Raw genomic sequence first — 26,640 nt, forward strand, 5'->3', positions numbered from 1 at the left:
AATAAACTACATCTAAACATTAATGAACATTTTGTTTTGTCTAACTAAATAAAACAATTAACACATGACAGATTTAATTGCGAGTAGAAGTTGGAATGAACAAGCCATTCTTTCATTGAATTACAAAAACATGTTGCTATGGGCTTCACACCGATAACTAGCTTCTTTTCAAAAAAAAAGAAAAGAAAGAAAACTGCCAGCGAAGTCTCTTTGTAATCGCAAACTGATGCTCTCAAAGACCTCTGGCACTTCTGTCAGTAAATGTGTGTTTTAAAAACCTATTCTGGGGCATTTCTCCCAAACTGATGCTCTCAAAGACCTCTGGCACTTCTGTCAGTAAATGTGTGTTTTAAAAACCTATTCTGGGGCATTTCTCCCAAACATTCAGCAGTATCGCCCCCTCATTCCCAATGCACATTAATTAACATTAATTCACTAACGTTAACGTCACTTCAGTGTCGCCGCCAAAAGTTTTACAGGGAACAATACCATGTTCTACTATGTTGACGTCAGTTGATAAAAGTTATACCGTTAGGTTGGTGTTTTTTTAATATCCTGACTTTATATTAGTTAAATTTAGTTTTTATCAGGAAAAACTGCACCCCCCCCCCCCCCCCCCACACACACACACTACAGGCCAGCACGAACCAATGTAGCGTTATGCTAACTTTTTTACTTAACTTACTTACTTACTTACTTACTTGCAGACGTATATTATCACAAATTTAAAATAGAACGTAATAACTTACCTGTGGAATGACTTGCAGTGCTCTTTGAAGTGATCCTAACTGCCGGAGCAGAGCCAGTCAGCCAGAGCCTGTTGTGCTGTGCGCATGCGTCGTCGTGCATGCGTTTCAAAACAGTAGATTTTCAGAGTAAAGTTTATGTAATATTTTTAGGTTTATGTACGTACAACTATTAAACCTTTAAATAGTATGAGGAAACATAAGTAAAACTTACTCTTCCCCCATAATTCATGTATTTCGTTAATAAAATGTTTAATTTTACTTAAGAAACTCTAGTTGTTACTGAATGTTAAAAATACTAGGTGTAAATAATGACAGCTACTCTAATAGAGTTTACAGCACCAAAAAGTCACTTTTATCAGTGTAGACTTACAATATCAGCAGGGGATCAAGTAGTTTTTTGTTCCCCCAACTGTACTAGTAAAGTATTGACACATCAGAATATGTGTCTCAGAATCTTTTAAAACCTGTAGTGTTGTCGTTCATGTCAAAATCAGACACTTTAAATCTGGTCTCATGGCTCCTTTTTATTGCAGATATTTTTTTTAAAGTGACATAGTGTGGAACCAAATCAAAAAACATGATGTAGCCATCACATAAACTGTCTACAAAGACTGTGTGACGTGTCACATGAATTTCCTTAAATAGAGGTTGTCTATATTGGTTAGATAAGTTATATGAGTGTATATACAGTAGAAGTATGGCACTTGACAATACTAAAAAAATAAATACATGAATAAAAATAGCGCTTAGGTGTGATGTAACATCATTTTAAGTAAGGTCAGTGGTGAATGCAAAAAATATCCTGTATTTATAACATTTATACATGTCTTATTAATCTTACTCATCTTTCTGTTGGATGATATTGAACCACTTGAATATGAAGACAATATAGTTGCAGTTGATTGGGCTTGTAAATACTGTATATATGACCACCATTAAGTGTTGTCCAAAACTTTTTCCAATGAGGTTCGCATCCAGAAAAATTAAAAGAAGGTCAACATAAGTTAAGCCATCTGAAAAGAAGTGTCCATTAATGTTAGATCAAATATTATAGGGTGTCCCTCAAGTCTGGACTTATGATACACACATATTCTATACACACATGTAATTGTCTGACATCACTGTTTATAATATATCCATGAATCCTGTATTAAAATGAATTAAATATTTTTTTAAGATAATTGTAGAATATATACATTATAGCATATGTGTCCAGCACAGTGTTGCAGTGGTTAGTACACATGCCTCAGAATAACAAAGTCTCTGCCCAAAGGCAGCTGATATACGCTCCAGCACACCCTGTAACCCAAAAAGGGATAAGCACAGTGGTGGGCCGTCAGGGCCAGCAAGGCCTTCTCTGCTGGCCTAACACAAACCAGAAATCATGATCCTAATTAAAGACACAATTATTTTTTTATTTACTTTCCCTAAATATCTAAAAGTATTCATATTCTTTTCTTGTCATATTATGCTCCTTCCAGTGCTGTTGTTTTTAGGTTCGAGTTTGTATCCAATCAGAATTCAGCTGGCTTATGTTGCCATGCTGTACCAAATCTGCCCGGGGCCTTCAGAATGAACAATGTAGGCATTCGTGCACTGTAAGTGAATGGACACATACAGTTGATAGACAATTGTGATAGCCAATCAGATCATTAGTTGTTGTCAGTAAGGCCTTCTGTATGGCCCAAGGTTGAACGTGATTGGATACTCACCAGAACCGTTAGTGGATGAATTTGAGAACACATAGAGTTGATAGACAGTTGATAGACAGCCAATCAGATCCTAAGTTGTTGACAGTAGCCTATCTAAGTAGCCTGATGTTAACAAGACTGTGATTGGATACTTACGTGTCATTCAAAAGTGAATGTTCCCCTTCAAAGAAGGAGAACAACACGTTGATATATATTTGCAAGGCCATTTTCAAGAAAGATATTTAAAGAGAAAGTACATCTTCTGAGACGATGTTGGCGATGAAATGAGGAAATGCCCACCATTTCCACTCAAATCAACCGACTATGGGGGCTGTACGCCGTCGATTGGGTGCTAAAAATTTAAGTTAAAATCTTTTATATCTTAATTTTTTCACGTTTAATATGTTTTTTTGTTATTTAAATTTTGACAGAACCACATAAGATATGTTTTAATAGCTGATGCAGGTTTATTGATTTTTTAATTGCGCCATAAATTAACCCGTTTTGTCCACTGTTGAGGTAATTCAATCCCCAGTAGTGCGTAAATGTGTTTCTGTATAGTATTTCTCCAGTAATGGTCATGTGGTGACATAAATGATGGTATTTTGAGAGGTAATAATGAAAGTCGGACATCACTGAAGGCCTAGGTGGGAAACGCACGGGCCGTCATTGGATACGTTAAAGTTAAAGTCCCTCCGATCGTCACTCACACACTAGGTGTGGTAAAATGTGTCCTTTGCATTTGACCCATCGCCATGTTCACCCCCTGAGAGGTGAGAGGAGCAGTGAGCAGCAGCATGTGGCACGCTCGGGAATCATTTGGTGATTTAACCCCCTATTCCAGCCCTTGAAGCTGAGTGCCAGGCAGGGAGGCAATGCGTCCCATTATTTTAGTCTTTGGAATGACTCACAACCTTCCAGTCTCAGGGCGGACACTCTAACCACAAGGCCACTGAGCTGGTGAGTGGAACTAAATGGATGGATGGATGTCCAAACTTCTGGGACACTTGTATATCCTATTGATAATGGTTTAATTTTATTTTCAGAAGATGCTGATGTCGAATAAAAAAAAAAAAGAATGAGAAAAAAAGAGCTGAATGTTGAAACTGCCGTTCTACATTTGTCATAGCGTATTAGTAAATACCTGTAAGATTTACTAAAAGGTGACAACCATCCTCATCAGAACCTCACAATTAAAGAATCAAACCATTCAGTTTTTCATGTCATAAAACGAAAAAATGGACCCAACAATTCAGTCATAGAGTCAGTCATAGAAATGATCAGGCTAAGACAAAGGTTCAGATATGTTTTGGGAAAGATTAAACATGCCCCCAAAGAAGTGCCGACAGATACTTGGTACCAGGAGTTTCCATATACAGTATTTGTACATGTACAACACACATTTACACATATGCAGAGTCACTGGATTGAGTACGTCCAAAGTTGGGCATACTCATCCGAGGCAGGTCTCTGTTCCGGATCTCATAAATGGACTTCCTCCTTGCTCGCACGCCTCGAACTGCAGCTTTGATTTTCCTCCAGCCCAGATGGTTGAGCTCTGCTAAGTTGAACACTACACAAATACCACTGACTGCGAACATGAAGACCAAGAACACAGTTTTCTCTGTAGGTCTCGAGACATAGCACTCAACGTCTTTTATGCAAGGGTATCGGTCACATTCGTACACTGCAGGGACGTTGAATCCGTACAGGAAATATTGGCCCACCAAGAAGCCGATCTCCAGTGCATTTCTGAACACCACCTGGATGATGTAGAACCTGGATATGCCTTCTTGTCTCCTCATTTTTGACTTGGTAGTTCGCAGGACTGAGTTGGGAATTTCCTTGACCTCGAGGCAATCGGGCTCCGTCTCCTTGTTGCAGTTCTCGGAATTCTGCAGGACGCCATTCACAATGGTGTTCTTGATCTTCTTGCTGTCGTCTGTCTTGGTCGAGTCTTGTTCCTTGTCCAGCGAGAGGAACACTGAGGAGTAGCGTCGCTCCTTCTGCTTGGCAGACTGATGGACAGAATAGGTGATGAAGCAGAGGCTGGGGCAGCAGACCATAATGATCTGGAACACCCAGTACCTGATGTGGGAGATGGGGAAGGCTTTGTCGTAACAGGCCTGGTTACAGCCAGGCTGTAGAGTGTTACATACGAACATGGCCTGTTCGTCATTGTATACCGTTTCTCCGACTATGGCCACAATTAAAATGCGGAAAATCACCACCACAGTGAGCAGGATCCTGAAAATAAATTAAACAAATGGACGCATTAGTCATATACAGTTGTCCAAAACCTGCATTGGTTTGTTTTTGTTTGGTTAATTTTGAAAGAAAAAAAAAACAAAACACTGACTCATCAATTTGAATTAACGTATTTTCCGGACCGCATAAATGGTCTATGTTCGATCTTTTTTCATATATATTATAGGGATTATAGAGCAGGGCACGTTAAAGGAGTTCTAACATTTTTTTTTTTTCTAAATGTAAAAAACTTCCTTGTGGTCTACATAACATATAATAGTGGTTCTTTAGTCAAAATGTTGCATAGACTATCTTTTACAGATCATCTTCAAGCCGCTTTCTGACAGGCGCTTCCGAATGCACTGTTTTGTTGGTGGTTGTATTTACGTGGCTTACCTTCGACAGCGTCTTCTCCCCGTCATCTTTGTTATAGCGTGCAAGGACGTGGAAGACGTGTCAAAAGATGGAGCAGACTGTTTTAATGACATTCAGACTTTACTTAAATCAATAACGGAGCAGCATCTCCTCATCCGGAAACAACAACAAGGCCAGAAATGTGTCCCGTGAAAAACGGAACTCCTTTGTAACTAAGGTTCCTTGGGTGAATAATGTAAACTCGCTAAACCGGTATGTTTTAGCGTTCTCATGGCGAGTTTACTGACAGATATAAGTAAGAACTTTACACTACTTTATATTAGAAATGGCAACAGCAGAGGGTGAATGTCACATAACGACAAGATAGAGAAAAAGAAGAAGCATATCGACTACGGTGTCGCCACGGACTACAAAGGCGGATTTATCAGGATTTTTCAGGATTCATGCAGATCCCAAATACAGATCAGCAGGGAACAGAAGGTAATCAAACTTGCTTTTGCATAATATTGTGAAACAAAATGGGAGATAATATGCCTTACCTTATACACATATTGGATAGTAATACTTGCATGTTTAATGGGCCAACAACAATCCATCAAGCGGTGCAGCTTCATAGCTTACCAAAGTCGCACTAAAACATTACGATAGATTTTTGAGCGGTGTGTATAATGTTCTATACTTTCAATGGAATATATAAAATGTTGGTGTTGTTTACTTGAGTCATATTGCCATTATATTGCATAGTACACATATATCTTATGTTTGTTTATTTGGTACACCATGTACCAAATAAAGTAACTTTGAGGTCGGGTAAACAAAACCATAATTATTCCGTACATAAGGCGCACCGGGTTGTAAGGTGCACTCTCGAGTTTAAAGGAGAAAAAAAATATTTAAGTGTGCCTTAAAGTTTGGAAAATACGGTGTATAATTTTCCAATTATGAACAATATGCATAAGCTGAAATACAGTTTCTGTCAAAGTCTTTATCCCAACTATTATTTTGGCCACTTCCTGCATCCTGGAGGCGTAGCAGCAAGGCTGGTGGACGTCATTATCAATCGTCCCCATTATTAACGAAGACCTACAATTTTTATCCTCTTTTCTAACTTATAAATATTGTTACAACGTCGAGTTAAACAAAGCCATAATGTTAAATCGTACGGTTTACGCATTTTGGCGAGAGCTTGCGCAAAGGTTTGGATGTCTCTGTTAGTGGGGTTTTGCAGTCCGGCTACATTTTAGTGGAACCACTCATTTAGAAATTAGGTAAAGCTCTCAGCCAGAGGCTGACGCTCCTCCCCTTCTGCTTCCAGCTATAAGAAAACACAAAAAAAGGTAGGATAAAGTATTATTTTATTTTAATCTTGGCATGCGTATAATAACACAGACGTGCAACATGCAGTGACACTAAAATCAGCTTTTTTATGCACTCTCCAAACTGTTTGGAGAGTGTGCAGGTGTACCTAATGTTGTGATCAGGTGAATCCATACAACCCTTGTGAAGTTTATTTTTAACCGTATTTAGAAAAAACTTGTGGTGGAAACTTCAAGTTCACAAAATGATCAAAACAATGAATCATGTCCACAATGAACACATGTGGAGTTGGTGAAATAACTGAAAACATGTTTTATATTCTAGTTTCTTTAAAATAGCCAGCCTTTGCTCTGATTACTGTTTTGCACATTCTTTGCATTCTCTTGATGAGTTTCAAGAGGTAGTCACCTGAAATTGTTTTCATTTCACAGGTGTCCTAGTTTTGATGCCTTCAATGACAATCTACATTATATATAAAAGACATTAAATGAGACGGTGTTTCCAAACTTTTGGCCCGTATATATATATATATATATATATATATATATATATATATATCTATATATATATATATATATATATATATATATATGTCTTGATTGGATTATCCAGAGAATAGTGCTCGATACCGTGGTAGAGCGCAATATGTAGGTGTGGGAAAAATCACAAGACTACTTCATCTCTACAGAACTGTTTCATAAGGGGTTCCCTCAATCATCAGGAGATTTTGATTGAGGGAACCCCTCATGAAACAGTTCTGTAGAGATGAAGTAGTCTTGTGATTTTTCCCACACCTACATATATATATATATATATATATATATATATATATATATATATATATATATATATATATATATATATATATATATATATATATATTTATATATATATAGTGTATATAAGTACATATATGTAGTATATATAAATACACATATATATGTATATTTGTATATATATATATATATATATATATATATAGTGTATATAAATAAATATACACACATATATACATAGAAAAAAAATATATGTATATATATATATATATATATATATATATATCAATCAATCAATCAATAATTATTTATATAGCCCTAAATCACTAGTGTCTCAAAGGACTGCACAAACCACAACACAAACCACTACGACATCCTCGGAAGGGCCCACATAAGGGCAAGGAAAACTCACACCCAGTGGGATGTCGGTGACAATGCTGACTATGAGAAACCTTGCACAGGAGTGCATATGTGGGCAACACCCCCCCCCACCCCCCCACCCCCACCCCCCTCGAGCGGGTCTAACATGATACTGTGAAAGTTCTATCCATAGTGGATCCAACACAACCGCGAGAGTCCAGTCCAAAGCCGATCCAACACAGCAGCGAGAGTACCGTCCACAGTGGGGCGGCATGGCGTAGTGAGTAGAGCGGCCGGCCAGAAACCTGAGGGTTGCAGGTTCGCTTCCCACGTATTGACATCCAAAAAATCGCTGCCGTTGTGTCCTTGGGCAGGACACTTCACCCTTTGCCCCCGGTGCCGCTAGCACTGGTGAGTGAATGATGAATGAATGACAGGTGGTGGTTGGAGGGGCCGTAGGCGCAAACTGGCAGCCACGCTTCCATCAGTCTACCCCAGGGCAGCTGTGGCTACTGATGTAGCTTACCACCACCAGGTGTGAATGAATGTTGAGTCCCACTTCTCTGTGAGCGCTTTGAGTGTTTAGAAAAGCGGGATATAAATCTAAGTTATTAGTGGAGCCAATAGAAAACCATCCCAGGCGGAGGCGGATCAGCACCGCAGAGATGTCCCCAGCGGACATACAGGCGAGCAGTCCATCCTGGGTCCCGACTCTGGACAGCCAGTACTTCATCCATGGCCATCGGACCGGACCCCCTCCACTTTTTAGAGTGGAACAGAGGAGAAAAAGAAAATAAATGGCAGATCAACTGGTCTAAAAAGGGGCTCAATTTAAAGGCTAAAGTATACAAATGAGTTTTAAGGTGAGACTAAAATGCTTCTACTGAGGTGGCATCTCAAACTGTTACTGGGAGGGCATTCCAGAGTACTGGAGCCCAAACGGAAAACTTTCTATAGCCCGCAGATCTTTTTTGGGCTTTAGGAATCACTAATAAGCCGGAGTCCTTTGAACGCAGATTTCTTACCGGGACATATGATACAATACAATCGGCAATATAGGCTGGAGCTAGACCGTGTAGTATTTTATACGTAAGTAGTAAAATCTTAAAGTCACATCTTAAGTACAAAGGAAGCCAGTGCAGGTGAGCCAGTATAGGTGTAATATGATTAAACTTTCTCGTTCTTGTCAAAAGTCTAGCAGCCGCATTTTGTACCAACTGTAATCTTTTAATGCTAGACATGGGGAGACCCGAAAATAATAAGTTACAGTAATCGAGGCGAGACGTAACAAACGCATGGATAATGATCTCAGCGTCGTTAGTGGACAAAATGGAGCGAATTTTTGCGATATTACGGAGATGAAAGAAGGCCTTTTTATACACTTTTAATGTGTGACTCAAAGGAGAGAGTTGGGTCGAAGATAACACACAGATTCTTTACCGTGTCGCCTTGTTTAATTGTTTGGTTGTCAAATGTTAAAGTTGTATTATTAAATAGAGGTCGGTGTCTAGCAGGACCGATAATCAGCATTTCCGTTTTTTTGGCGTTGAGTTGCAAAAAGTTAGCGGACATCCATTGTTTAATTTCATTAAGACACGCCTCCAGCTGACTACAGTCCGGCGTGTTGGTCAGCTTTTGGGGCATGTTGGCTGTCATCAGCATAACAGTGAAAGCTAACACCGTATTTGCGTATGATGTCACCTAGCGGGAGCATGGAGTTGCTGAAGAGTGCAGGGCCAAGGACCAAACCCTGGGGAACCCCACACGTTACCTTAACATTGTCCGAGGACACATTGTTATGGGAGAGGCATTGCATCCTGTCAGTAAGATAGGAGTTAAACCAAGACAGGGCTGAGTCTGACATACCAATTCGTGTTTTGATACGCTCTAATAAAATATTATGATCGACAGTATCGAAAGCAGCGCTAAGATCGAGGAGCAACAATATAGATGATGCATCAGAAAAAATCATTAGCAATAGATCATTAGTCATCTTTGCGAGGGCTGTCTCCGTAGAGTGATTTGCCCTGAAACCGGATTGAAATGTTTCACATAGATTGTTAGACGCTAAGTGTTCATTTAGCTGCTCTGCATCAATTTTTTCAAGGATTTTTGAAATAAAGGGAAGGTGAGACACCGGTCGGTAGTTTACCATGAGGTCAGGATCGAGGTTAGGTCTTTTAAGAAGAGGATGATTAACCGCCTTTTTGAATGCTAGGGGAACCGTGCCAGAGGAAAGTGATACGTTTATAATATTTAGCGCTGATGGACCTAATATTACAAAGAGCTCCTTGATAAGTTTCCCAGGAAGTGGGTCAAGTAAACATGTTGTTTGTTGTAACAATTCTTCTAATGTTATTACCTCAAAATGAGAGAAACTATTTTGGAGGGCAGTATCCGCCGTATATACAGTCGTATCTGTGTTAATAGAACCCAGTTGTAGCTGGGACGCATTGTCTTTAATCTCCTTTCTAATGACTTCAATTTTCTTCTTAAAGAATTTCATAAAGTCGTCTGCTGATTGGGTAGAGCTACTGGAAGGAGTCCCTTGTTGGGTTTGCGATGCTACCGTACTAAACCAAATTTTAGGATAGTTTTTTTTCAAGGAGGATGACATTTGAGTAATATTTAGCTTTAGCTAAGGTAAGCATGCGTTTATAAGTTATTAAACTATCACTCCATGCTGGATGGTGCACCTCAAGTTTAGTCGTGCGCCATTTGCGTTCCAGCTTTCTACATAATTTATGAGCTCTAGTTTCTTCTGTACACCATGGAGTACGCCTTTTTGGAGCCTTTTTTTATCTTCAGCGTTGCTATACTATCAATGGTTTCGTGCAGGGCGTCGTTAAAGTTGTTCGTGAGGTTATCAATAGAGCCCACATACTTTGGGAATGGTGCCATTACTGAGGGCAGTAGGTCAGCAAGATTTGTCGTTGTGGCAGCATTAATTTTGCGGCTGCAATAGCAGGTATTATTATTATTATTAGCTTTCCATACATGAGTCTGAACCTCAAATTTTATAAAGTAATGATCGGACATTACTTTAGTATATGGGAGTATCATAACTTTGGAAACGGTGATACTCCTGACAAGCACTAGGTCTATCGTATTACCGTTGCGATGCATGGGTTCATGTATTATTTGTGTAAGACCACAGCTATCAATTATAGTCTGGAGCGCCACACACGGTGGGTCTGATGGGGTGTTCATATGGATATTAAAGTCCCCTATTATAATTATATTATCGGCGTGTGTCACTAGGTCAGCAACGAACTCTGAGAATTCATTGATAAAGTCCGAATAGGGCCCTGGGGGGCGGTAGATAACAGCCAGGTATAGAGGCAGCGGTGTGACCTCAAACAATTTATATTTATTATTTATGTTAGGACTAAGATTAAAGTTTTCGTTGTATATTAGTGCGACCCCCCCACCCTCTTTTAAGTGGACGGGCAATATGCGCATACGTATAGTTAGGAGGAGATAAAAGTTGTCTGGTTTAAGCCAGGTTTCGCTGAGACCGACGATGTTAAGATTGTTGTCTCTGATGACCTCATTAACGTTTTGGGAGACAATGATCTTATGTTTAAATAACCTATATTATAGGTAGTGGGCTGTTTTAAGGAGTTTTTGACCACATTTTCCGTAGTAGCAATATTAATTATGTTGCATTTATTATGCGTAGTGCACTTAAAATAATTACGAATTGATATGACGGGAATTTTCCGATTGTTTGCTTGGTGCTTTGATAAACTGAACGCATCATTGTTTGCCACCTCAGTGGAACGCATGTCCAACTTTGACATAGTCATAGCAGAAAAAAGTTGTTCTAACTTAACTGACTCCTTACCTAGAGCAGTAGGCTCATATCTTCCATTTTAATTCGGCTTCAGTACGGAGGGAAGTGGTGTTCTGTGGGGATTAGCCTTTTGCTTTGTTTTTAGCCCCGCTCGGCATCCGTGTTTCTGCTCCCGATCACACCGCTTGCTTCTGTTCCGTAGATGGCCCCTGCTGGTACTATACTCCGCTGCTTCACAGGCCGCTGGATGTAGCCGGCGAAGTATTCCCATGCTAGCTAGTAGGTTCAACAAACACCCGTCTTTCAGTATATATATATATATATATATGTATATTAATACATACATATATATGTATATATATATATATATATATATATATATATATATATATATATATATATATATATATATATATATATATGTGTATAAATATTGATATATATAGTGTATATATATATATATATATATATATATATATATATATATATATATATATATATATATTAGGGCTATCAGGTGATTCAGTTTTTAAATCAGATTAATCACTCATGTAATTAATACTAATTTGGAATGTACTGTATTCATAAACTGTGTGTGTGGCCAGGATCTTCAGCTCTCACTGGATTCGGGTGGAGTGCCAGCCCTGGGTTGGGGATGAGATCTTGCCCAGGTGGAGGTGTTCAAGTACCACGGAGTCGTGTTCACGAGTGAGGAAAGAGTGGATCGTGAGACCGACAGGCGGATCGGTGCGGTGTCTCCAGTAATGTGGACACTGTAACGATCCGTTGTGGTAAAGAAGGAGCTGAGCCAGAAGGCAAAGCTCTCAATTTACCGGTCGACCTACGTTCTTATCCTCACCTATGGTCATAAGCTTTGGGTTATGACCGAAAGGACAAGATCAAGGATACAAGAGGCCAAAATGAGTTTCGTCCATCTGGCTCCTTCACATCGAAAGGAGCCAGATGAGGTTGTTAGGGCAACTGGTCTGGATCCCACCCGGACGCCTGCTTTTTGGAGGTCTTTAGGGCGCATCCGACCGTTAGGAGGCCACGGGGAAGACCCAGGACACGTTAAGAAGACTTTGTCTCCCGGCTGGCTTTAGGAATGCCTCGGGATCCCCCGAGAGCCAGACAGACGATGCTGGAGATAAACCATCCGTGTAAAAATAAAATAAAACAGTTTTGTCAACCTGGAAGAGCCTGGCATGTTGGTAATTGGTGGTCCGAAGAACCAGGAGGAGCAAAACCTCCACAAATTGGCGCCCAATCTGGCTGGACCACTGGAGGCGGGGGAAGACAACCCCCTGTCGGCTCTCACGGGCGTGCTCGCTGAAGTGGCAGCGAGTTGCCGCCAACAGCTCAAGGAGGCCCGCCAACAGAGCCAGGTCCTGCAGGCATTGGCTGACCGGGTGGGTGGGGCACGGCCAAGGTCAACGGCTGTCACCGTACACCGCATGGGGAAACAAGAATACCCCATGCCTTTCTGGACATTTTTGCGGCCACGGCGAGAGGATGCGCGTGGCCGGAAGAAGAGTGGGGCATACGGCTCTTGCCGCTCCTAGCAGGGGAGGCGCAGCGAGCGGCGCACAGCCTGCCGGCGGCCTCCACGGTATGCTCACTACCTGAGGAGGAAGCTGCTGGACCGGAAGGGCTGCACCGCCGAAGAGTACCTGCGGCAGTTACGATCCATGCGTCTGGGGGAGGAGGACCGGCCATTCGCCTTTGGCCAGCAGCTCCAGGAGGCGGCGACGCTGGCAGCAGCCGGGAGAGGGAGACGGGCAGGCTGCTGAACCAAGTCATTCGGGAGCAGTTCCTGGAGATAGGGCCACCTGGCCGTCCACCGCGAGGCGTAACCGGCACCAACGGCACACGGACAGAGTGCGCAACAGGAGAAGGAGAGAGTAAAGCACATTCCCCACCTTAACCCGCGTGACCCTCCCTTTGCTCTTTCTCCGCAGGTCCCGGCTGCTGCCTCCAGAAGATCTCCCTATAAGACGGCCCCTCAAACGCTTGGGCAGGCGTACTTGATGCGTGGGCGGCCCAGTCACATGCGTCAGGGACTTTCACAGGTGGAGGTGGGGCGCGTGACCCGGGTGGCAGGCCCTCCCCCTACCCAGGTGAGATGTACTGTATCACGGTAAAGATATAAGGGAGTACATACCAGGTGATGGTGGATTCGGGCTGATGGCAGACCATGATCCACCAGAACCTGGTTGGACCCAAGGCTTTGGGGCAGGCAACATGGCTAAAAATTAGGTGTGTTCATGGGGATGTGCACGAGTACCCTATGGTGCCAGTGAAAATTTGGTATGAGGGACAAAAGCATAGGGTCGAGGTAGCTATAAGTACGCATTGCTCGCACCCGTAATTTTGGGCACAAATTGGCTGGGGTTTAACCGTCTACTGACACAATGCATGGGGGTGTGTTCACTGATCATAGGAAAGGGGAATTTCCGAGCAGTTCTCAGTGGCGACGCGGGTCCATCCGACACTGCCGAGCAGGAACTGGCGGGGGCTTAGCGGTAAGCCCCCCCGCCCCCCCACTGGCACCCTGTGGAGGATTTTCCCCTCGAGCAGTCCCGCGATGAAACTTTGCGCACGGCCTGGGACCAGGTGGATTACATCGACTGTCAGATGGTGAACAGCACGGGTATTCCCTCATTTCTCAATTATAAGAGATAGATTATACCGAGTGAGCTGTGACACTCAGGCAAGAGAGGAAATCACCCACTTGTTGGTCCGAAACACCTCCGGGTAATGGTTTTCCAGGTAGCGCACTACAGTCCCATGGCTGGCCACATGGGGTACAATAAAACACTCAATCGGGTCATGGGCCGAATCTATTGGCCGGGCATCCGGGCAGATGTGCGGTGCTGGTATGCTGCCTGCCCGGACTGTCAGTTGGTGAACCTGGCGGCCTCCCCAAAGGCGCCCTTGGAGCTCCCCTTCGAAAAAATGGGTATGGACCTCATCGGACCATTCCACCCGAGCACACGGGGATATCGCTTTGTGCTAGTCCTGGTGGATTATGCAACGCGCTATCCCGAAGCAGTGCCACTGCGCTCCATCTAGGCAAAGAGTGTAGCGCAGGTCTTGTTTTAGGTCATCACCCGAGTTAGAATCCCGAAATAGATTCTGATAGACCAGGGCACGTTCTTTATATTACGCACGATAAAGAAACTATACGGATTATTGGGAAAAAAAACGATCCGCACCAGCGTATACCACCCACAAACAGACGGGCTGGTGGAGCGGCTAAATAAGATGCTGAAAACCATGATCCGTAAGTTTACGCACGAGGACAAATCCAATTGGGATAAATAGCTGGATCCCCTACTGTTTGCAATGCGGGAGGGACCTCAGGCCTCCACAGGCTTTGCGCCTTTGGAATTATTATACGGCAGGAAGCCCCTTGGGGTGTTGGACGTAATTAAGGAAAGCTGGGAGGAAGGTCCAAGCTCCAACAAAAATGAAATTCAGTACGTCGTGGACATGCGAGCACTTGTCATGCGAGAATTTACTCCGGGCCCAGGAACGTCAGCAGCGCGCATATAACAGGGGGACTTTTCACCAGGAGAAAAAGTATTTGTGTTACTTCCAACTTCCAGCTCGAAATTACTGGCCCGGTGGCAAGGAGCCTTTGAGGTCACACGGCAAGGGGGGGATGTGGACCATGAGGTCCGGTGCTCTGAATGGGACAGAGATACCCAAATGTATCATATAAACCTACTGAAAGCATGAAAGGAGGCATAGCCTGTTTCCATGATGACAGTGGTTGAGGAGGAAAAGGAGTTCGGGCCAGAGGTCCCGTGCTCTGGTTTACCCCTTCCCCTCCTCTGTGACGATCAGCTCACGTAAGCGCAGAGAGCGGATGTTGCTTAGCTGCAGCAGCGCTTCTCTGATGTGTTCTCCCTTCGGCCTGGGTGAACAAACCTCATCCAGCATCATATTGAGACCAGCCAGGGTGTTACGGTGCGGTCTCGACCCTATAGGCTCCCCGAACACAAACGCAAAGTAGTTCAGGAGGAATTGAAATTCATGCTTAAATTGGGGGTAATAGAGGAATCCCACAGTGCTTGGTGCATTGTTCTGGTAGGGAAGAAGGATGGGTCTGTGCAGTTCTGTGTTGCTTACCGCAAGGTGAACGAAATATCATGTTTTGACGTCTACCTGATGCCTCCGGTCGACGAGCTCCTGGATTTGCTGGGCACTGCTCGTTTTTTTATGACACTGCATTTAACCAAGGGCTACTGGCAGATTCCCTTGTCACCAGAGTCCAAGGAAAAAAACGGCCTTTTTCCCCTCCGGAAGTTTTGTACCAATTTCTGAAACTTCAGTTTGGCTTGTTCGGTGCGGCCGCCACGTTCCAGCGCCTAATGGACCGGGTACTGCGATCCAACACTGCATACGCGGCGCCATACCTGGATGACGTCATCATCCAGAGTAGTGGCTGGGAAGAACACATGCGGCGGGTGGGAGCAGTGCTTGAGTCCCTGAGAAAGGCAGGGCTAACCGCCAACCCGTCGAAATGTGCAGTTGGCCGGAGTGAAGGACAGTATCTGGGGTACCATTTGGGAGGAGGGCAGGTGCAGCCGCAAGTAGACAAAACAGCGGCAATTGTGGCCTGCCCAACCCCCAGGGCAAAAAAAGAGGTGAAGCAGTTTTTGGGTCTGGCGGGTTACTACTGGAGGTTTATCCCCCGGTTTGCGGACCTTACCAGCCCAATAACTGACCTCACCCGAAAGGGTGCTCCAGATCTGGTCCAGTGGACGGAGCAGTGGCAGCAGGCGTTTGAGATGGTTAAAAAGGCCATCTGCGAGGAGCCGGTCCTGCAAATGCCTGATTTTTTCTTCCGTTTTGTCTGCAGACTGACGCGTCGGGCAGAGGACTGGGAGCGGTTTTGTCCCAGCAGGTGGAGGGCGTCGACCGAACCATCCTTTACATCAGCCGGGAGCTATCCGAAAGGGAGGCCAGGTAAAGCACAGTGGAGAGGGAGTGCCTCGCCATCAGGTGGGCGTTCGGGGCCCTCCGATAGTACCTCCTGGGGCGGTCATTCAGCCTCTGCTCGGACCACAAACCCCTCCAGTAGCTACACCGCAAGAACGATGCCAAGACGCGGATCACCAGGTGGTATATAGCTTTGCAACCCTACAACTTCCGAGTGATTCACAGACAGGGTGCACAGACCGCTCCCTCACCGGGGGGAGCAGGTGCGGCCGGACTGCGTTCCGGCCTGAGCCTGGTGGTGGAAGTATGTGGGGGGGCGTGGCCTATGGACCTGCAGCGAAGCGGGGTGTGCCAGGATAGGCTTCGAGATCAGCGACAGGTGCGTAAATGACCCAGCTGAGGGTGTTTGTCTGATCACCAGTTGCTGTGTTAAAGGAGCAGCCGGGACAGAGGAGAAGGGAAGTTGTTGATGAGGGTTGGTGAAGCACGATCACAAAAGAGAGCGAGAGCAAGACAAATGACGCTGGAGAGAAACCATTAATGTGCTCGATTGAGAGAAAATAATTTGCACTTTTTTTGTAAGATAAAACGGTGTTGTCAACCTGGAAGAGCCTGGCATGTTGGTATCTGGTGGTCCGAAGAACCCAGAGAAGCAACACCTCCACAAGTACATAACTACACAAGTGTTTATTCATAGTTTTAGTTTTAGTTAGAGCGGCATGTTGGGCACCATTCAAAACAAACTTTACTGGAACTTAAAAACAAAAAAACTATCGTAATTAGTTAGTATTGCAGCGAAAAACTTTTTCATTATTGTTTATTTATTATCAAGTTTAAAATAGCACTAGTGAAACATTAACGTCAGGATGGCGCCACTAGCACGGATGCTACATGGACAGCAAACAGAGGAAAACAAACTACGCTGGCTATATCTACCTGTGTTTACCAGGGATAAGTTAAACAATGCCTTTTTAAGTGGACAGCCACCGCAATATAAGCCACCTAACATCTGTGAAAACCAAGCGTTGTTCACGTTGCCAACTAAGAGATCAGCGCTGTCATCTGAAAAGGTAAAGAAGCTTGTTTAAACAACATTTACTAAGGAAGAGTAAATGTAGATGTATAGGGTGCACTATGTAACGTTGTTTATGGTTGACTGGCAGTACAGTAAAACATTTAAAAATGTTCCTTTATGGCATTTTGAAAACCAAATCCTAAACAAATTTTATTTATGCAGGCAAAAATAAACAACTTTGATTAATCATTAGTAATCACAGTTCAAGAGTGTGATAATATGATTTAAAAAAAAGAATCACTTGAAAGGAATAATAATTGTGTACTAATGGACTAAGTACATCATATCAAAAGAAGATTGTTTTGTTTTTATTCTACTTAGGGTCCATTAAGCCCAAATAGTAAAGAGAAATAAAAAAAAAAACATGTAAACAAACAGTTTGGGCCTTAAGAGGTTAAACAAAAAGTTTAAAAGTGTAGGTGTTCTTCAGATTTATGTGGTTTCATATATATTGACATAATGTCATAAATGGTCACATACAATTAAAATAGTTGTGAAAGTTCAATAATAAAGGAGCTTGAATCAAATTAAGCAGCCAACCTAATTTTGAACACTTCACTCAGCACAGACGTCATAAAGGATCACTTTTAAACATTCACACACAGCACCAGCATTTTGGAACAAGGATAATGTGATAGAAGAAATCCAAAATTATAATGAATGCATTTTAGATAAATTAGATAGTACTTTATTTATTCCGTCAGGAGAGTTCCTTCAGGAAAATTACAATTTTCAGCACAATCCCATTCAAGATCAGACAAACATTACAGGGAGACAGAACAGGATCGCTGACGGGTCTGCCGGCTTCCAGCGCCCCTTACAAAAAAGATGACATACAGGTAAACAAGGGGGGAGGGGGGGGATGGGAGAAAAAATAGAAGATTAAAATAAAATTTTAAAAAAATTTAAAAAATTGTGGCGGAGATGGAGAAAGTGATGCACAAGTTTAACTTCTGCATCTCATAATTGTGGTGTGTTCAAAGACCCTTGATTTGAGATTAAAAAGGCGTCAGCAGTTTTTCAAACTACGGAGACTTAACTCCCAGGAGCTTCACTATTGATAATATAATCATCATACTAATAATGAATTATTATGATTCCTATTTTTCACTGATGATAATCCTATCAGTTTATCTCTACTATTCTATAGTTTAAGAAATATTCAAATTCAAATTCTGGCCACTTTATATTGAATTTGTTGTCGCTTTCTTGTGGAAAAAAAACAAACAACAATTAAAAATATTCATGGTGTTTATCAAGATAAATTCTAGATATGTTAATCACATCTTTAAAAAGTCAGAACCCTACTTACATTTTTTTCGTGTGTTTAAAACATTTTTTGGACCAAATCTGTGCAATAATACTTTTTTTAGTGCATGCGTGTGAGCATACAAAGTGTGTGTCTATGGGGCGGCGACGTTCACTTCAGGACACTTTATTTGTCTCACTCGTAGGTGTCAAAGTCAAGGCCAGGGGGCCAGATCTGAATGACTTATATATTGACCCCGGGATTATATTTGATTAGTATTACAAACCCTGTTTCCATATGAGTTGGGAAATTGTGTTAGATGTAAATATAAACGGAATACAATGATTTGCAAATCATTTTCAACCCATATGAATATGCTACTAAGACAACATATTTGATGTTCAAACTGAAACATTTTTTTTTTTTGCAAATAATCATTAACTTTATGCTGCCATAAAGTTGATGCCAACAACACGTGACAAAGAAGTTAGGAAAGGTGGCAATAAATACTGATAAATTTGAGGAATTCTCATCAAACACTTATTTAGAACATCCCACAGGTGTGCAGCCTGATTGGGAACAGGTGGGTGCCATGATTGAGTATAAAAACAGCTTCCCAAAAAATGCTCAGTCTTTCACAAGAAAGGATGGGGCGAGGTGCACTCCTTTGTCCACAACTGCGTGAGCAAATAGTCAAACAGTTTAAGAACAACGTTTTGTCAAAGTGCAATTGCAAGAAATTTAGGGATTTTACCATCTACGGTCCATAAAATCATCAAAAGGTTCAGAAAATCTGGAGAAATCACTGCACGTAAGCGGCATGGCCGGAAACCAACATTGAATGACCGTGACCTTTGATCCCTCACACGGCACTGTATCAAAAACCAACATCAATCTCTAAGGGATATCACCACATGGTCTCAGGAACACTTCAGTTTGTCGCTACATCTTTAAGTGCAAGTTAAAGCTCTACTATGCAAAGCGAACGCCATTTATCAACAACATCCAGAAACGCCGCCGGCTTCTCTGGGCCCGAGATCATCTAAGATGGACTGATGCAAAGTGGAAGAGTGTTCTGTGGTCTGACAAGTCCACATTTCAAATTGTTTTTGGAAATATTTGACATTGTGTCATCCGGACCAAAGGAGAAACGAACCATCTAGTGTCACCACCTGCTGCCACCTAGTGGTTTGTATTCAGTTTCCTTTGTTGGTGCAGTTGACCTTGTGACCTCACTCCAGTTCTCTTTCCCCTGCAGTTCCCATCTCTCTCGTGGGTGGAGCTGCGAGACGTGCACAGCTGTTTCTAATTTTGATTGAGGATATTTAACCTGCAATTTGGCAGCTGGATGGTACCTGGCGATTCAACCCTGTGGCTTCACTCCGAGACCTCCCTTGCATTTTACTACACTTGTTCCTGATTGCTCCTGGTGCCATCCAGCCTGTGTCTTAGTTTGTAGTTGCACGTCTTGCAAACTCCAGCCCAAGTTTAGTTCAGATTGGATAACTTTTGTTGTTTTTGCCACAAAGCCCTTTTTGAGTTTACCTTCTTGCTTCGTCGTCCTTAGTTTTCTCCTTTTTGGAGCACCCTTAGTTGTAAGTACATTCTACTGAGTAAAGAGACTGTTTTACTCACCTTTTGTGTGTCTGCATCCTTGGGTTCCTCGCCATATTTGTAATACCAAACCGTGACAAAATCGCCAAGTCAATATGGAACCCGCAGACGAAGATCCAGTTCGACGGGCCCTCAGGGCTCATGGCCAGCAAATAAGTCAACATGATCAAAGTCTGGCCGAACTGACAGCCCTGGTGCGGGAGATGCACACCCACATGCTTGCCCCTCATCCGCTACAAAACCCGGAGGTAGTTCAACCGGCAGCAGCAAACTTCGGTTCCCCCGATGTCTCGACACCGAGTTTTTGTGCCCGGGAACCCAGCATACAACACCCGTTTAGGTATGAAGGGGACTTTGGTAAATGCAGACTCTTCTTGTACCAGTGCTCTTTAGTGTTTGCACAGCAGCCTCACTCATATTCATCAGATCCTGCTCGAGTGGCATATATACTCAGCCTACTGGCCGGAAGAGCAGCACGCTGGGCTATGGAGGTATGTGAGAGCAAACCAGAACTTCGCTCTAGTCTAACCCTGTTCTCTGCTGAGCTGTGCAGTGTGTTTGACCATCCTGTGAGGGAACGAGAGGCAGGCAGCCGCCTCCTCGCGCTTCGACAGGGGACTTCCTCCGTAGCCGACCACTCTATCTCCTTCCGGATCCTGGCAGCAGAGAGCGGCTGGGAGGAGAGAGCATTGCGGGGAATTTTCCTGGCTAGTCTCAGCCCCCGCATCCAAGACGAGCTGGCGGCCCGTGACGAGACCCAGACCTTTGAAGAGCTCATCTCGCTTTCCATCCGCTTGGACAACCGCCTACGAGAACGTCAAGCCCAAAAGGAGAGGAATCCTCCGTCCACCAGGTGGCAGTCACCGACCAGCCCTCTACTACCGCCGTCCAAACCTCAGGGGGGATCGCTTCCGCCTCTTGACTGCAGTTCCCCGGAGGAGGGGCCAGAGGGAGCTATGCCCATGCATTTGGGTGGCAACCGCCTGTCATCAGAGGAGAGGAGTCGAAGGATAAGACTGAGGCTATGCTTGTATTGCGGAGCTGCGGACCACTTCCGCATTCGCTGCCCTGCGCGCCCTATCAAAGGCCGTCTTGCTTCAACCAGAGATCTTCCGCCGCCAAGATTACCATCTTCGCCGCCTGCCCCGGCTGCTACGTCTGCACCTCCTCAGCAGATGGGAAGACTTCAATTAGAAGGTACTCTGTTTTGGGTGGGGGGGATCATGCCCTATCAAGGCACTTATTGACTCAGGGGCAGATGAGAACATTATTGACTGTGATCTTGTTAAGTCATTAAAAATTCCTGCTGTGGGTATCGAACGTGTAAAGACGGTTAGCTCACTTGACGGGCGTCACCTGGCTAATATTACGCATAAAACACTCGACACATCTCTCCTTATTTCGGGAAACCACCGTGAGAAGGTTTGTTTTTTTATTATGCCGTCTCGCTCGGCTCCCGTAGTTCTTGGTCTTCTTTGGTTGCAACGTCACAGTCCGAGCATAGATTGGACTACACTCAAGATTATGAACTGGAGTATATTTTGTCATAGTCACTGTCTGCGTTCCGCTGCGTCTCCTATTAAGCCAGTCATTCCGTCCAGTCCGCAACCCCCTGATTTATCACTAATCCCTGAGGAGTATCATTCACTTAGGGAGATGTTTTGTAAAGACCGGGCGACAGCCCTACCCCCCCCACCGCCCATATGATTGTGCCATTGACCTCCTTCCAGGGTCTACGCTACCTTCGTCAAGGTTGTTCAATATTTCACGTCCCGAACAGCTTGCTATGGAGGAATATATCTCCTCTTCACTCGCCGCCGGACACATTCGTCCCTCTTCCGCTCCCGTGGCGGCGGGGTTCTTTTTTGTCAAAAAGAAGGATGGAGGGCTGCGACCTTGTATTGACTATCGGGCGCTAAATAAGATTACTATTAAGAACAAATACCCTCTTCCACTGCTAGAATCTTCTTTCACACCTCTGCATGGGGCGGTAGTTTTTACCAAGCTGGACCTACGCAACACGTATCAGCTTGTGCGTATTCGTCAGGGCGACGAATGGAAGACTGCTTTTAACACCCCATTAGGCCACTTTGAATATTGCGTGATGCCGTTTGGGCTCACTAATGCTCCCGGTGTTTTTCAGTGTTTGATCAACGACGTTCTCCGCGACATGATAGGTCGATTTGTAGTAGTTTATTTAGATGACATACTTATCTTTTCACACCGCCAACATGTTCGTCTGGTTTTGCAGAGACTGTTAGAGAACCGATTGTATGTTAAGCCCCAAAAGTGCACGTTTCATTCTCCCACTGTGTCATTTTTGGGGCTGATTGTAGAAAAGGGGCAGGTTAAACCAGACCCAGCTAAGGTCCAAGCAGTGGTAGACTGGCCAATTCCGACTTCCAGAAAACTGTTGCAACAGTTCCTCGGGTTCGCTAACTTTTACAGACGTTTTATTAGGAATTTTAGTAAGATTGCGCAGCCGCTAAATAGACTAACTTCCTCCAAGGTTCCTTTTGAGTGGTCCTCAGAGGCGGATCAAGCCTTTCGGCACCTTAAATCTCTTTTCACCTCTGCTCCTGTATTATTTCACTGTAATCTTGATCTCCAATTTTTTGTTGAGGTAGATGCATCTGACCCCGGTGTAGGGACTGTTTTGTCCCAGCGTTCCACTGTCGATCAGAGGCTGCACCCCTGCGCTTTCTTCTCCAAACGCCTGTCACCAGTGGAAAGGAACTATGACATTGGGAACCGAGAGCTGCTGGCAGTCATCCTGGCTCTTCAAGAATGGAGGCACTGGCTGGATGGGGCCAAACATCCTGTCATCATATACACTGATCATCGTAACCTAGCCTACCTTCGCTCTGCTCAACGTCTTAATCCCCGCCAGGCCCGTTGGTCACTATTCCTCACAAGGTTTGATTATTGCATCACTTTTCGCCCAGGGTCACACAATGTTAAACCTGATGCCTTGTCGAGGATGTTCTCTCCCCCTACAGAAGACACCCCCCCAGAGACAATCAATCAATCAATCAATCAATCAATGTTTATTTATATAGCCCCAAATCACAAATGTCTCAAAGGACTGCACGAATCATTACGACTACAACATCCTCGGAAGAACCCACAAAAGGGTAAGGAAAACTCACACCCAGTGGGCAGGGAGAATTCACATTCAGTGGGACGCCAGTGACAATGCTGACTATGAGAAACCTTGGAGAGGACCTCAGATGTGGGCAACCCCCCCTCTCTAGGGGACCGAAAGCAATGGATGTCGAGCGGGTCAATCATTCCCCAGTCCCGGATCATTGGTGCAGTACAGTGGAAAATTGAGAAGCGGGTGTCGGAGGCTACCAGGGACTCTCCTACTCCGGCTGGTTGCCCCCCTGGTCGCCTTTTTGTACCAAAGACTCTCCGTCCAGAAGTATTGTCTTGGGCTCACTCCTCCAAGATCGCCTGCCACCCTGGGGCCAAACGCACTGAGTTCCTACTGACTCAGGATTTTGGTGGCCAACCGTTCAAAAGGACACAAGGAGATTTGTGGCCGCATGCCAGGTCTGCGCCAGGAGCAAACCATCCCATATGGCTCCGGTGGGGTTGCTGCAGCCCCACCCCATCCCCTCTCGTCCATGGTCGCACATTGCTTTGGACTTCGTCATAGGTCTACCCATCTCCAGGGGGTTTTCTGTTATCCTCACCATTGTTGACAGGTTTTGTAAGTTTACACATTTTATCCCCCTTCGTAGACTTCCCTCCTCCCTGGAAACGGCAAAATTGCTGGTCACTCACGTGGTTCGTCTTCACGGAATCCCAATGGATGTGGTATCTGACAGAGGACCTCAGTTTTCTTCAGCTACATGGAGAGCATTCTGCAACCTGTTGGGGGCGACCGTCAGTGTGTCATCAGGATACCACCCGCAATCTAATGGACAATCCGAAAGAGCCAACCAGGACTTAGGAACGGCCTTGAGATGTGTCTGTCACCAACATCCAGCATTGTGGTCCACCTATCTCCCTTAGGTGGAGTATGCCCGTAACACCCTCATTTGTTCATCTACTGGCCGTTCTCCTTTTCATGTTGTGCATGGCTTTCAACCTCCTATATTTCCCTCTCAGGAAGTTGAGTCCGCAGTTCCTTCCGTGAATACCTTCCTGCGCCGGCCGCACCGTGTTTGTCTCGAACTGCCAGACGAAACCGGACCGTGGCTAATCGTCACCGAAGACCAGCCCCTGACTACAAACCCGGCCAAAAGGTTTGGCTTTCATCCAGAGACGTTACGCTGCCAGGGGAGTCAAGGAAACTGGCCCCCAGATTCATAGGACCATATGAGGTGGAACGGATGATCACCGCTGTCACAGCTCGACTCAAGGTACCTAAGTCGTTCAAGTCATACCCTGACATCTAGATTGTTATCGACGCAAAGTTCAAAAGCCAGCATCTGTGATGGTGCATTAGTGCCCAAGGCGTTGGGCACTGTGAAGGCACCATTAATGCTAAAAGGTACATACAGGTTTTGGAACAACATATGCTGCAATCTAATCGCCGTCTTTTTCATGGACGCCCCTGCTTTGCTTATTTCAGCAAAACTATGCCAAGACACATTCAGCACATGTTACAACTGCGAGGCTTTTTAAAATAAATTGCGGGTACTAGCCTGGCCCGCCTGCAGTCCAGACCTGTCTCCCATCGAAAATGTGTGGCACATTATGAAGTGTAAAATACGACAGCGGAGACCCCGGACTGTTGAACGACTGAAGCTCTACATAAAACAAAAATGGGAAATAATTCCCCTTTCAAAGCTAAACAGTTAGTTTCCTCAGTTCCCAAACGTGTATTGAGTGTTGTTAAAATAAAAGGTCATGTAACACAGTGGTGAACATGCCCTTTCCCAACTACTTTGGCCTGTGTCGCAGCCATGAAATTGTAAGTTAATTATTATTTGCAAAAAAAAAAAATAAAGTTTATGAGTTTGAACATTAAAATATCTTGTCTTTGTAGTGCATTCAATTGAATATGGGTTGAAAAGGATTTGCAAATCATTGTATTCCGTCTATACTTATATAGATGGAATACACACACACACACACACACACACACACATATATATATATATATATATATATATATATATATATATATATATATATATATATATATACAAACCCTGTTTCCATATGAGTTGGGAAATTGTGTTAGATGTAAATATAAATGGAATACAATGATTTGCAAATCATTTTCAACCCATATTCAGTTGAATATGCTACAAAGACAACATATTTGAGCAAACCATCCAGACTGTAAGACGGAAAGTTCAAAAGCCAGCATCTGTGATGGTATGGGGGTGTATTAGTGCCCAAGGCATGGGTAACTTACACATCTGTGAAGGCACCATTAATGCTGAAAGGTACATACAGGTTTTGGAACAACATATGCTGCCATCAAAGCGCCGTCTTTTTCATGGACGCCCCTGCTTATTTCAGCACGACAATGCCAAGCCACATTCAGCACGTTACAACAGCGTGGCTTCGTAAAATAAGAGTGCGGGTACTTTCCTGGCCCGCCTGCAGTCCAGACCTGTCTCCCATTGAAAATGTGTAGCGCAGCAGAGACCTCGGACTGTTGAACGACTTTTTTAGAACACTTTCAATGCTTCAACAATTAGTTTCCTCAGTTCCCAAACGTTTATTGAGTGCTGTTAAAAGAAAAGGTGATGTAACACAGTGGTGAACATGCCCTTTCCCAACTTCCTTGTCACGTGTTGCTGGCATCAAATTCTAAAAGTAATGATTATTTGCACAAAAAAAAAAAAATTCAGTTTCAACATCAAATATGTTGTGTTTGTAGCATATTCAACTGAATATGGGTTGTAAATGATTTGCAAATTATTGTATTCCATTTATATTTACATCTAACACAAATTCCCAACTCAAATGGAAACGGGGTTTGTACATGGATAGATGGATATAACCGGCCCCCAGACACATTTTCTACTCAAAATGTGCCCCCCCGAGTCAAAATAATTCTCCAGGCCTGATGTATATTATATATACATCAATTATTTTGTTGTTTTTAAATGTTCCACAGGGTCTGTGCTTCATCCAATATTATCATTCTTATAGGTTAAAAACGTTTTTTTTTTTGTTTTTTTTTTCCACTTTACCAATAATCATAAGTTCTTACCTTCCTATCATAGTGGAGTGTTGCTGGACAGCCGCCTCCAAGAGACGCTCCAATATGGTCCACTCTCCCATGATTGTTCATTCGGACACGATCTCACTCAGACGCAAAGTGTGCAATTGAGAAAAAAAGGAAACACGACTAAAAAAAGAAAGGAAAAGTCAAAAAATCCCACATTTTCACATTGGAAAAGGCGTGGAAGTGACAGCTTCTACCTTCGCGGCACTTCTGTGCGAGATGAGCTGTGGGCTCCCGATGACAGCCGT

The 26,640-nt window shown here is 43.7% G+C and overlaps 1 protein-coding gene across 1 annotated transcript; it reads right to left on the reverse strand.

Moving 5' to 3' along the window:
• Positions 1–1,024: 1,024 nt before the first annotated feature.
• On the reverse strand, positions 1,025–26,640 carry gjd2b (gap junction protein delta 2b). The gene is made up of 2 exons (XM_061900417.1): positions 26,378–26,640; positions 1,025–4,687 (listed from the first exon to the last, which is right to left on the reverse strand). Exons 1-2 carry the CDS (start codon positions 26,446–26,448, stop codon positions 3,844–3,846), a joined length of 915 nt encoding a protein of 304 aa, XP_061756401.1. The 5' UTR covers positions 26,449–26,640; the 3' UTR covers positions 1,025–3,843.

Source organism: Nerophis ophidion, linkage group LG05 (assembly GCF_033978795.1).
Source record: "Nerophis ophidion isolate RoL-2023_Sa linkage group LG05, RoL_Noph_v1.0, whole genome shotgun sequence".
Lineage (NCBI taxonomy): Eukaryota > Metazoa > Chordata > Actinopteri > Syngnathiformes > Syngnathidae > Nerophis > Nerophis ophidion.